This window comes from Melanostigma gelatinosum (genome assembly GCF_949748355.1).
Source record: "Melanostigma gelatinosum genome assembly, chromosome: 1".
NCBI lineage: Eukaryota > Metazoa > Chordata > Actinopteri > Perciformes > Zoarcidae > Melanostigma > Melanostigma gelatinosum.
In genome coordinates this window covers 1046161-1060223 of record NC_136634.1, presented here as the reverse complement: position 1 = coordinate 1060223, position 14063 = coordinate 1046161, and the positions used below count along the sequence as shown (strand labels likewise).

The following is a 14063-nucleotide window of genomic DNA, read 5'->3' as shown; positions in this document are numbered from 1 at the left end:
TAGAAATATAAAATGTAAAACGGTCTCCTCACTGCTTCTGCTTCTCAGTGTCTACGTAACTTCAGATGACGTATGAAATGTGGTTTCCTTCTCGGTGACGTCACACACAGACCAGAAGAAACGAACCCAGAAGATCTGCTCTTGTGTGTGAAACGTGTCTCGTGTCTTCATGTCGATGTTTTCCTGAGATGTTCAGATGGTTTTGATGAAAGCAGAAGCAGCAGCTGAAGCTCAGTGTCTTCTGACTTTACGCTCTTTGATCGTCATAATATTAACAACACATTTAATTAGTATAGAGCTGTAAAGGTACTCAGACACTTTACGGTAAAAACAGGAGCAATAAAAGCATCATTATGTGTTTAATCACATGACCACACAGCACACCTGAGAACAGGTACACTGACAGACAGATCTCCATCTTATCAAGTCTCTCCTGTCAATAACAACAACGTTTGTTTATTTGTTGTTTATAATGCTGCTTTATAATCAAGACAAGTAAAAAGTAGTTTAAAGGTTGTTGTTTTAATTAGCTATAAATTACAGGCCTGATATCGCCTTTTCCCACGCTTTTATTTGTTCATGTATCGTGCTCTTATCGTGAAGGCCACTTCCTGTCACTTCCGGTTCAGAGTCTGTTGAACGGTGTGAACTTGACGGTGGATTGATGGTCCAGCGGACGACCAGCGGCTCCGCTCCGTGTGTCCGTGTGTCCGTGTCCTCGGTGCTGCCGGACGGACCGAGTACCTGCAGTACACCGGCGGACCTGATTGAAGACTGGACAGTACACACAGGTAGGACCGAGTCTGTTGTACAAAAACTGTGAAATGTGTGAGGAGACGCTGCTGCTGATGGTGGGAGTACTGCAGGTACCTCAGTAGCAGTACTACCACGTTAAATACTGTGATAATGAGGTATTAGTATAAGCAGTAGCAGTTGTACTAGCAGTACTGGGAGTAGTATTTTTAATATTGACGCTGGTAACTGGTGGTGGTGGTGGAATGTTAAGAAGTACATTTACTGAAGTACATTAAATAGAGTATTCATATAAAATATAATCAAATAATAAATATACACAATTATAATATCAGCTGCAACATTGTACAGCTACTTAAATATAATATAATAAATATTATGCATCATGAGTACTAAGTATATTTTTTATACTTTCGTACTTTTACTGTAACCGAGTATTTCTACATTGTAGTATTTCTATTTTTACTTCATTAAAATATCTGAGTACTTATTCCACTTCTAAGTATGTTAAAAGTACTCATGATGCAGAATACTAATATTATTATACTTTTATATTTATTGATGCATTAATGTGTTCATCACTTTAAAGGCAGAGCTCCTTTTACTGCAGGTACTTTAATCTGGAATAATACATCATTTATTAATGTATTATACTATGTTTTAATAATCTCAATCTCTTTGGGAACAAAAAACTACAGTAAACACATGTACCTCTGAGGTGTAGTACAGTATAAAGTACAATATGTACCTCTGAGGTGTAGTACAGTATAAAGTACAATATGTACCTCTGAGATGTAGTACAGTATAAAGTACAATATGTACCTCTGAGAAGTAGTATAGTATAAAGTACTTTATGTACCTCTGAGATGTAGTACAGTATAAAGTACTATATGTACCTCTGAGGTGTAGTACAGTGTAAAGTACTATATGTACCTCTGAGATGTAGTACAGTATAAAGTACAATATGTACCTCTGAGAAGTAGTATAGTATAAAGTACTTTATGTACCTCTGAGGTGTAGTACAGTATAAAGTACAATATGTACCTCTGAGAAGTAGTATAGTATAAAGTACTTTATGTACCTCTGAGGTGTAGTACAGTGTAAAGTACAATATGTACCTCTGAGATTGTAGTACAGTATAAAGTACAATATGTACCTCTGAGAAGTAGTATAGTATAAAGTACTTTATGTACCTCTGAGGTGTAGTACAGTATAAAGTACAATATGTACCTCTGAGAAGTAGTATAGTATAAAGTACTTTATGTACCTCTGAGGTGTAGTACAGTATAAAGTACAATATGTACCTCTGAGAAGTAGTATAGTATAAAGTACTTTATGTACCTCTGAGATGTAGTACAGTATAAAGTACAATATGTACCTCTGAGATGTAGTACAGTATAAAGTACAATATGTACCTCTGAGAAGTAGTATAGTATAAAGTACTTTATGTACCTCTGAGATGTAGTACAGTATAAAGTACTATATGTACCTCTGAGGTGTAGTACAGTATAAAGTACAATATGTACCTCTGAGAAGTAGTATAGTATAAAGTACTTTATGTACCTCTGAGATGTAGTACAGTATAAAGTACAATATGTACCTCTGAGAAGTAGTATAGTATAAAGTACTTTATGTACCTCTGAGGTGTAGTACAGTATAAAGTACAATATGTACCTCTGAGAAGTAGTATAGTATAAAGTACTTTATGTACCTCTGAGGTGTAGTACAGTGTAAAGTACTATATGTACCTCTGAGATGTAGTACAGTATAAAGTACAATATGTACCTCTGACGTGTAGTACAGTAAAAAGTACAATATGTACCTCTGAGGTGTAGTACAGTATAAAGTACAATATGTACGTCTGAGGTGTAGTACAGTAAAAAGTACAATATGTACCTCTGAGGTATAGTACAGTATAAAGTACAATATGTACCTCTGAGGTGTAGTACAGTGTAAAGTACTATATGTACCTCTGAGATGTAGTACAGTAAAAGTACACTATGTACCTCTGAGATGTTGTACAGCATAAAGTACAATATATCTGGCCGCCTCAGCATCCTCATCCTCCTGGACCTCTCTGCAGCATTTGACACTGTCTCCCATACCATCCTCCTCAACCGCCTATCTGACCTTCTAGGGGTCACTGGCACCGCCCTCTCCTGGTTTTCATCCTACCTCCATAACAGGGAACAGTTTGTTTCCATCAACGGCTCTATTTCCCCCCTAGCCCCAGTCAATCATGGCGTGCCCCAAGGCTCTGTGCTCGGCCCCCTCCTCTTCACCATCTACATGCTCCCCCTCGGCAAGATCATCCGCCATCACGGACTGAACTTCCACTGCTATGCTGATGACACTCAAATCTATCTCAGTACTACTCCATCCTCCCAGTTCCCCCCTCAGTCTCTTGTCAACTGTCTGCATGAAATAAAAACCTGGATGTCATCAAATCTCCTCAAACTCAACACCAAGAAGACAGAGCTCATGGTTGTGGCACCCAAGGCGCTGCTCCGGAAGGTTGGTGACTTCATCCTCGAGGTTGACGGCTGCTCCATCTCCCCATCTCCTGAAGTCCGCAACCTGGGTGTCATCCTGGACTCCACCCTTTCCTTCGAGTCCCACATCAAGTCCATCACCAAAACTGCCTTTTTCCATCTCAGGAACATTGCCAGACTCCGACCGTCACTCTCGGAGTCTGTTGCTGAGTTGTTTAAGCACCAAATCTGTGGTCGGTTTGTCAAGATTCAGCCGATTTAAACATCTGCTCCGACGATTTCGGAGATGTGAGGTGTTGCTAGCGGGATCTGATCCACATACATATATTTACTTATATATACATATATAATTGTATGTATGTATATATATGTAAATAAGAATATATCATTTTTGATTTTAAATGAAAATGAAAACAGCAGGGTTGTCATATTTAGTTTGATTGTAAAAATACTTTACAGAACAAAGCGGATTAAACTCATGAGACCAGCTGAGGTGGTGATGTCATCGAGTCAGCTGCTGTTCCAATTGTCTGTAGGGTTGCAACAACGAATCGATAAAATCGATAATTAAAAGAGTTGGCAACGGATTTCATTGTCGATTTGTTGTGTCGCGCGATTATTACGCCACTCAATAAGTCGCGGAGATGTTTGAGTATAAAAAAGAAGTTGAGTTGAGCCATTTGCGCCGCCGGTCTCTCCGGGGCTATTTGTGTTCATTCGCACTGGACGCCGGAGAGGGGGCGTGGCTTATCGCCCTGAAAGCCGTTCAACTGTCCGCCATTAACCATGGAAACAATAACCTCTATTTCTGCTTAGTACGTGTTGTGGAAGTCACAGATATCCCGGAAACTAAACTAAATATGTTAGGAGTGGTTACATTTACACCGTCTGACATTTACAGCCGGCCCTTTGAGGGGCCGTGATGCTGATGTGGCCCCAGAGTGAAGATGAGTTTGACCCCCCTGGTGTAGATGATATTCTGTCTCTGGTACTTCAATTATGAAGTATTCAACATATTTATACAACTTGTTCAAAGAACACAGTGGTAAAACAATTCTAAAATGTTAATGACACATCAGAATACATAACGTTTGGACAGAAGAAACAAACTGTTATTTATATTATCTCCGCCAGGAGATCATGTTTTTGGTTGTGTGTGTGTGTGTGTGTGTGTGTGTGTGTGTGTGTGTGTGTGTGTGTGTGTGTGTGTGTGTGTGTGTGTGTGTGTGTGTGTGTGTGTGTGTGTGTGTGTGTGTGTGTGTGTGTGTGTGTGTGTGCGCGCGCGCGCGCATCTGTCCATGTCTCCGCAGCTAATCTCTCATACTCCTCTACGGCCTCTTTTCATCGGCCCATTGTTGGCATCTAGATCTACACTCTTAGAAATAAAGCTCTGGAGACTAGCTAGTTAACTCTGGAGACTAGCTAGTTAACTAGTCAGCTCTGCAGACTAGCTAGTTAACTCGTCAGCTCTCGAGACTAGCTCGTTAACTAGTCAGATCTTGAGATGGATAAGCTAGCTAACTAACGAGCCTGCCATCCTCTCCGGATCTCCATCTGGTCTCCAGCAGCCCTTTCTATTTTATTTTGAAGGACTGTAAACAGGATGTAAACATGTAAACAGGATGTAAACGAGATGTAAACTGATGTAAACAGGATGTAAACAGATGTAAACTGATGTAAAAATTATGTAAACAGGATGTAAACGAGATGTAAACTGATGTAAACAGGATGTAAACAGATGTAAACGAGATGTAAACAGGATGTAAACAGATGTAAACCAGATGTAAACCTGATGTAAACTGATGTAAAAATGATGTAAGCAGGATGTAAACAGATGTAAACTGATGTAAACAGGATGTAAGCGGGATGTAAACTGATGTAAACAAGATGTAAACGGATGTAAAAATGATGTAAACAGGATGTAAACGGGATGTAAACTGATGTAAACAGGATGTAAACGGGATGTAAACTGATGTAAACAGGATGTAAACAGATGTAAACGAGATGTAAACTGATGTAAACAGGATGTAAACAGATGTAAACCAGATGTAAACCTGATGTAAACTGATGTAAAAATGATGTAAACAGGATGTAAACCGATGTAAACTGATGTAAAGATGATGTAAACAGGATGTAAACGGGATGTAAACGAGATGTAAACAAGATGTAAACGGATATAAACTGATGTAAAAATGGTGTAAACAGGATGTAAACGGATGTAAACTGATGTAAAAATGATGTAAACAGGATGTAAACAGATGTAAACTGATGTAAAAATGATGTAAAAATGATGTAGACAGGATGTAAACAGATGTAAACGAGATGTAAACGGATGTAAACAGGATGTAAACAGGATGTAAACGAGATGTAAACTGATGTGAACAGGATGTAAACTGATGTAAACGAGATGTAAACGGATGTAAACAGGATGTAAACAGGATGTAAACGAGATGTAAACTGATGTAAACAGGATGTAAACAGGATGTAAACGAGATGTAAACTGATGTAAACAGGATGTAAACAGGATGTAAACGAGATGTAAACTGATGTGAACAGGATGTAAACTGATGTAGACAGGATGTAAACAAGATGTAAACGGGTCGTAAACAGATGTAAACTGATGTAAACATGATGTAAACAGGATGTAAACAGGATGTAAACGGGATGTAAACTGATGTACACATGATGTAAACGGGATGTAAACGAGATGTAAACTGATGTAAACAGATGTAAACTGATGTAAACAGGATGTAAACGGGATGTAAACGAGATGTAAACTGATGTAAACAGATGTACACTGATGTAAACAGGATGTAAACTGGATGTAAACGAGATGTAAACTGATGTGAACATGATGTAAACATGATGTAAACAAGATGTAAACGGGTCGTAAACAGATGTAAACTGATGTAAACAGGATGTAAACAGGATGTAAACTGATGTAAACAGGATGTAAACGAGATGTAAACTGATGTAAACAGGATGTAAACTGATGTAAACAGGGTGTAAACCGATGTAAGCAGGATGTAAACAAGATGCAAACGAGATGTAAACTGATGCAAACTGATGTAAACATGATGTAAACTGATGTAAACAGGATGTAAACAAGATGTAAACGAGATGTAAACTGATGTAAACGGGATGTAAACGAGATGTAAACAGGATGTAAACAGGGTGTAAACAAGATGTAAACAAGATGTAAACTGTATGCAAACTGATGTAAACAGGATGTAAACAAGATGTAAACTAGATGTAAACTGATGTAAACAGGATGTAAACTGATGTAAACAGGATGTAAACTGATGTAAGTAGGTTGTAAACAAGATGCAAATGAGATGTAAACTGATGTAAACGAGATGTAAACAGGATGTAAACAAGATGTAAACAGGATGCAAACTGATGTAAACAGGATGTAAACAAGATGCAAACGAGATGTAAACTGATGCAAACTGATGCAAACTGATGTAAACAGGATGTCAACTGATGTAAACGAGATGTAAACAGATGTAAACAGGATGTCAACTGATGTAAACGAGATGTAAACAGATGTAAACAGGATGTAAACATGCAAACAGGATATAAAGCAACTTCGTGACGCTCCAACATCAGCGTGGACAAAAAACCTGAAACTGAGTGACGGACTCCTCAAGATGAATCAATAATCTGATATGATGCAGCACATATTGATCCGTTTATTAATCCCCAAACTAAAATAGAAAAAAGGAAATCAGTTGATTCTGTAGAATCACTGAATGTCTGAGAGATGACTTCATCTGAACCTCCTCCTCATGTTGCCATGGAAACAGAGAGAGAATATCGGCTGTCCGTGTGTGTGTGTGTGTGTGTGTGTGTGTGTGTGTGTGTGTGTGTCGGTCACATGTTCGATCTGATCTGGGCGTCATCACAGCTTCAGATCAAAGGTTTTTCTCCTCGGACCAATCAGAGCTCTCCCTCAGCGACGCTCTCTGATGGAGTACTAGTACACAAAGTACTAGTCGATGTACCACACTGGACACTTGGACATTACCCCACTTGTCGATCGTCAACCACTCAAAACAAGGTTGATTTCCTGGAAGTGCTCACCACCACAAAGGACAGACAAACATCACGTCCTGTACTTTTTGATTCTGACCATCTGGACTTGTCCAGTGACTGCTGTGAAAGGACAGCTGACAACATGGGAAAGACCGAGTGACAGCTGACGGGAGGGAACAGACCCCAATGGGGCCGTGATGGGCTAGCTACCCATGGCAGCAGTCCCCAACGCTGGTTCAGTTAGTTGGAGACACCTGCTAACTGCTACGACAAGCGAGAGCGGGGGCGCAAGATGGCTCACAGACTGACAACGCGGTAACAGACCGAGGAACGGACAGGCCTACGCACAAAGAGAGCACGGCACAGGACACAACCACAACAGCAGCAGGACACAAGCTTCAGCTGTGCATTTGTGGTTGGGAGAAAGTAACATCAGCATTAGGCCTGAAGATCCACCAAGGGAGGACAACATGCTGGAGAGAGCAGAGACATGGGCCTCGCATTGACCAGTACTTCGTACGAAGCAACCGGTGAAGCACAGCGACGGGACAGAAACTGAAGAAGAGGTGTTTCTGTTCTGTTTCATTTCTTCTTCAGCTCACTGGATGTTGGTCACACTTTATCTGAAGCTGCATCTCTCGCTCGCCCTCCCACTTCTCACTCTCCTCCTCGTCATCTCACAGTCTTTTAGAAACACCGTGGTACAATTTAAATAAAAGCTTTATTTATAACACCGTGCGGTGACGGAGCTCCATGTTGCCCTGACAACATCGGGACTGATTTAAAACAGAAGTATTCTCCTCGTTTGAACGCTTCTTCTTCTGTCCTCCTGAACCCTTTTCAGGCCGATAACGATGATGTCGGAGAATATGGATCAGAGTGATGACATCAGCCTCCTGCACCACCATGAGGTGGAGCCCCCCAGGGAGGAGGACGGACACTGCCCCCTGCCCTTCAGGTGAGTGACTGCAGTTCGCCGCTTCCTCCGTGATAAACCTCTCAGCCAAAATGTTACCATAAACCTGAAATCACAAATTAGCCTCAGAGGGCTTTTCAATCTGTACACATGTGACACCCTCTGTCCTGGGACCCTCACATCAGAACAGGAAGAACTCCCCCAAAACCCTTTAACGGGGAGAAAAGAGGAAGAAACCTTAGAGAGCAACAGAGGAAGATCTCTCAGGATGTGTGATAGATGTCATGTGTACAGAACGAACAACATTCAATGCAAATTACATCAGAATCAGAAACTCGGCTCGGTGTCGTAGCATTAACCTCCGCAGGCTAACTATAAACCTGAACCAGCCCTAACTATAAACCTGAACCAGCCCTAACTATAAACCTGATCCAGCCCTAACTATAGACCTGAGCCGGCCCTAACTATAAACCTGAACCAGTCCTAACTATAAACCTGAACCAGTCCCAACTATAAACCTGAACCAGTCCTAACTATAAACCTGAACCAGCCCTAACTATCAACCTGAACCAGCCCTAACTATAAACCTGAACCAGCGCTAACTATAAACCTGAACCAGTCCTAACTATAGACCTGAACCAGCCCTAACTATAAACCTGAACCAGCCCTAACTATAAACCTGAACCAGCCCTAACTATAAACCTGAACCAGCCCTAACTATAAACCTGAACCAGCCCTAACTATAAACCTGAACCAGTCCTAACTATAAACCTGAACCAGCTCTAACTATAAACCTGAACCAGCCCTAACTATCAACCTGAACCAGCCCTAACTATAAACCTGAACCAGTCCTAACTATAAACCTGAACCAGCCCTAACTATAAACCTGAACCAGCCCTAACTATAAACCTGAACCAGTCCTAACTATAGACCTGAACCAGTCCTAACTATAAACCTGAACCAGTCCTAACTATAAACCTGAACCAGCCCTAACTATAAACCTGAACCAGCCCTAACTATAAACCTGAACCAGCCCTAACTATAAACCTGAACCAGCCCTAACTATAAACCTGAACCAGCCCTAACTATAAACCTGAACCAGCCCTAACTATAAACCTGAACCAGCCCTAACTATAAACCTGAACCAGCCCTAACTATAAACCTGATCCAGCCCTAACTATAAACCTGAACCAGCCCTAACTATAAACCTGAACCAGCCCTAACTATAAACCTGAACCAGTCCTAACTATAAACCTGAACCAGCCCTAACTATAAACCTGAACCAGCCCTAACTATAAACCTGAACCAGCCCTAACTATAAACCTGAACCAGCCCTAACTATAAACCTGAACCAGCCCTAACTATAAACCTGAACCAGTCCAAACTATAATCCTGAACCAGCCCTAACTATCAACCTGAACCAGTCCTAACTATAAACCTGAACCAGCCCTAACTATCAACCTGATCCAGCCCTAACTATAATCCTGAACCAGCCCTAACTATAAACCTGAACCAGCCCTAACTATAAACCTGAGCCAGCCCTAACTATCAACCTGAACCAGTCCTAACTATAAACCTGAACCAGTCCTAACTATAAACCTGAGCCAGCGCTAACTATAAACCTGAACCAGCCCTAACTATAAACCTGAACCAGCCCTAACTATAAACCTGAACCAGCCCTAACTATAAACCTGAACCAGCCCTAACTATAAACCGGAACCAGCCCTAACTATAAACCTGAACCAGTCCTAACTATAAACCTGAACCAGCCCTAACTATAAACCTGAGCCAGCCCTAACTATAAACCTGAGCCAGCCCTAACTATAGACCTGAGCCAGCCCTAACTATAAACCTGAACCAGTCCGAACTATAAACCTGAACCAGCCCTAACTATAAACCTGAACCAGCCCTAACTATAAACCTGAACCAGCCATAACTATAAACCTGAACCAGTCCTAACTATCAACCTGAACCAGCCCGAACTATAAACCTGAACCAGTCCTAACTATCAACCTGAACCAGTCCTAACTATAAACCTGAACCAGTCCTAACTATCAACCTGAACCAGTCCTAACTATCAACCTGAACCAGCACGAACTATAAACCTGAACCAGCCCTAACTATAAACCTGAGCCAGCCCTAACTATAAACCTGAACCGGCCCTAACTATAAACCTGAACCGGCCCTAACTATAAACCTGAACCGGCCCTAACTATAAACCTGAACCGGCCCTAACTATAAACCTGAACCGGCCCTAACTATAAACCTGAACCAGCCCTAACTATGAACCTGAACCAGTCCTAACTAACTATATGTTTTGTTGGCAGCTTTGTGTGTGTGTGTGTGTGTGAGTGTGTGTGTGTGTGGGGGGGGTGTTTGGCGGGAGATAAAAGATGAGGAGAGGTGCAGGACACACAATACACAGAGGAAAGCCTCTCTCTGCTCTGTGATTCCTGTCACGTACGAAACAAGCTGCAAGGAGAAGCTGCAGAATCACAGGCTGAGAGTGTGTGTGAGTTTGCCTGCAGCACGTGGATTCAGCTCAAGTTTCCAGGCAGCAGAGCTCAGAGAGAGGCTGATGGAGGTGTGTGTGTGTGTGTGTGTGTGTGTGTGTGTGTGTGTGTGTGTGTGTGTGTGTGTGTGTGTGTGTGTGTGTGTGTGTGTGTGTGTGTGTAAAGCTTTAATTCACCGTCGCTGACAGGAAGCTATTGTTCCCTTAAAACCCATAAACAAACACACAAACACTGAAACACCAGGATTCAAAACGGGGAGAAATTAAAATGTATTATGATGGAAATAAATCTGTGAAAATCTTCTATTGAGAATAAAAAACATTTTCTTGAACAGAATGTAAATCCTCCACCGAGACAACTAAACGCGACTGAACCCGACTGAACGCGACTGAACGCGACTGAACGCGACTGAACGCGACTGAACGCGACTGAACGCGACTGAACGCGACTGAAGGCGACTGAACGCGACTGAAGGCGACTGAAGGCGACTGAAGGCGACTGAAGGCGACTGAAGGCGACTGAAGGCGACTGAACGCGACTGAAGGCGACTGAAGGCGACTGAAGGCGACTGAACGCGACTGAACGCGACTGAACGCGACTGAACGCGACTGAACGCGACTGAACGCGACTGAACGCGACTGAAGGCGACTGAAGGCGACTGAACGCGACTGAAGGCGACTGAAGGCGACTGAACGCGACTGAACGCGACTGAACGCGACTGAACGCGACTGAACGCGACTGAACGCGACTGAACGCGACTGAAGGCGACTGAAGGCGACTGAAGGCGACTGAAGGCGACTGAACGCGACTGAAGGCGACTGAAGGCGACTGAAGGCGACTGAAGGCGACTGAAGGCGACTGAACGCGGCTGAAGGCGGCTGAACGCGACTGAACGCGACTGAAGGCGACTGAAGGCGACTGAACGCGACTGAAGGCGACTGAAGGCGACTGAAGGCGACTGAACGCGACTGAACGCGACTGAAGGCGACTGAAGGCGACTGAAGGCGACTGAACGCGACTGAAGGCGACTGAACGCGACTGAAGGCGACTGAAGGCGACTGAACGCGACTGAACGCGACTGAACGCGACTGAACGCGACTGAAGGCGACTGAAGGCGACTGAAGGCGACTGAACGCGACTGAAGGCGACTGAAGGCGACTGAACGCGACTGAAGGCGACTGAAGGCGACTGAAGGCGACTGAAGGCGACTGAACGCGGCTGAAGGCGGCTGAAGGCGACTGAACGCGACTGAACGCGACTGAACGCGACTGAACGCGACTGAACGCGACTGAAGGCGACTGAAGGCGACTGAACGCGACTGAAGGCGACTGAAGGCGACTGAAGGCGACTGAAGGCGACTGAAGGCGACTGAAGGCGACTGAAGGCGACTGAACGCGACTGAAGGCGACTGAAGGCGACTGAAGGCGACTAAAGGCGACTGAACGCGACTGAACGCGACTGAACGCGACTGAAGGCGACTGAAGGCGACTGAAGGCGACTGAAGGCGACTGAACGCGACTGAAGGCGACTGAAGGCGACTGAAGGCGACTGAAGGCGACTGAACGCGACTGAACGCGACTGAAGGCGACTGAACGCGACTGAATACAACCACAATATACGTTTTAAATAACAATTATTCCACAACAAGTCAGCTTTATAATTATGACTAAAAATGTTAATGTGTTTTGGTGGAAGTTTTTTTTCTGGGCTTTTTCTCATCATATTATATTTATTATGTTATATTATGTTATGTTGTATTACATTATATTATATTATGTTGTATTATATTGTATTTTATAATATTTCATTATGTTATATTATATTCACAATATGAGTTGTATTTTGTCCCTGTATATATTTGAACTTCTTCGACCCTCTTTCGTACTTGTGTGATTTTCTCTTTATTCATATTTGATGAAGATCGTCGTTCTTAACTTTATGAAATATAAATGTTCAGTGTGAACGAGCTTCTTTCTCTGCTCCACTTTCTCCTTTCAGCGCTGTTTGCATAATTACTTCTTTTATATCTGATGTGTGTGTGTGTGTGTGGGGGGGGGGGGGGGGGGGTGTGTGTGTGGGTGTGTGCGTGTGTGTGTGTGTGAGTGTGTGTGTGGGTGCGTGTGTGTGTGGGTGCGTGTGTGTCCCAGTGGACAATCACTCCTTTCACACACACACACACACACACACACACTCACTCTGCATGCTCCAGTGGACCAAACTAACACAAGTGGCTGATGGGAATTCTTTCACTTCTTGTCTAGTTCCCTTTTTATTCACAGTTATTAATGATCAGCGGTGGAAGAAGTACTCAGTACTTCACAAAAGTACTTCACAATGTTACTGAAGTTCAGAAGTAAAATGTACTTAAAGTACAACTAAAAGTACTCATAATGCAGAACGGCTCCTTTCACAGTGTTTTATTGTTAAAGAATATTATATTCTGATTGTATCACTAAGAAATAAGAGTATTTTAATGTTGTACTTCATTAGTGTGGAGTTGATTGTCGATACTTTCTTTGTACTACTGGGTAGATGAGGAGAAAAGTACTGCTTCATATTCCATGATTTTACAGTAAAAAGTCAAACTAAAAAGTAGCAGAGGATAGAAAAGTACAAGTATGTCAACCTTGTACTTAACCAAAGTACTTGAGTAGAAGTACTTAGTTACTTTCATACAGATCAACGATAACTGCAGCGATGTGTACAGTGTCTGTCTGCCGATCTCATTTTTGCATGAACATCGTGTCTCATGTCAGGACTTCATTTGCATGAAGTGTGTGTGTGTGTGTGTGTCTGTCTGTGTGTGTGTGTGTGTGTGTGTGTGTATAAATGTGTGTGGGGGTGTGCGTGTGTGTGTGTGTATAAATGTGTGTGTGTGTGTGTATAAATGTGTGTGTGTGTGTGTGTTTGTATAAATGTGTGTGTGTTTGTATAAATGTGTGTGTGTGTGTGCGTGTCTGTCTGTGTGTGTGTGTCTGTGTGTGTGTGTGTATGTCTGTGTGTGTGTGTATAAATGTGTGTGTGTGTTTGTATAAATGTGTGTGTGTGTGTGTTTGTATAAATGTGTGTGTGTGTGTTTGTATAAATGTGTGTGTGTGTGTGTTTGTATAAATGTGTGTGTGTGTGTGTTTGTATAAATGTGTGTGTCTGTGTGTGTGTGTCTGTGTGTGTGTGTGTGTGTGTGTGTGTGTGTGTGCGTGTCTGTCTGTGTGTGTGTGTGGCTGTGTGTGTGTGTGTGTGTCTGTGTGTATGTGTGTGTGTGTATAAATGTGTGTGTGTGTGTATAAATATGTGTGTGTGTGTATAAATGTGTGTGTGTGTGTGTTTGTATAAATGTGTGTGTGTTTGTATAAA

General features: G+C 42.4%; 1 protein-coding gene across 1 annotated transcript in view; it reads left to right on the top strand.

Moving 5' to 3' along the window:
* The first annotated feature begins 689 nt into the window (after nucleotides 1–689).
* gramd2ab (GRAM domain containing 2Ab) overlaps nucleotides 690–14063 on the top strand; it is a 30252-nt gene continuing 16878 nt past the window's right edge. Inside the window, exons 1-2 of the mRNA XM_079267675.1 lie at nucleotides 690–791; nucleotides 8125–8238. Coding sequence (XP_079123801.1) covers nucleotides 8135–8238 — 104 coding nt within the window. The 5' untranslated portion in view covers nucleotides 690–791; nucleotides 8125–8134. The remainder of the gene's footprint in view (nucleotides 792–8124; nucleotides 8239–14063) is intronic.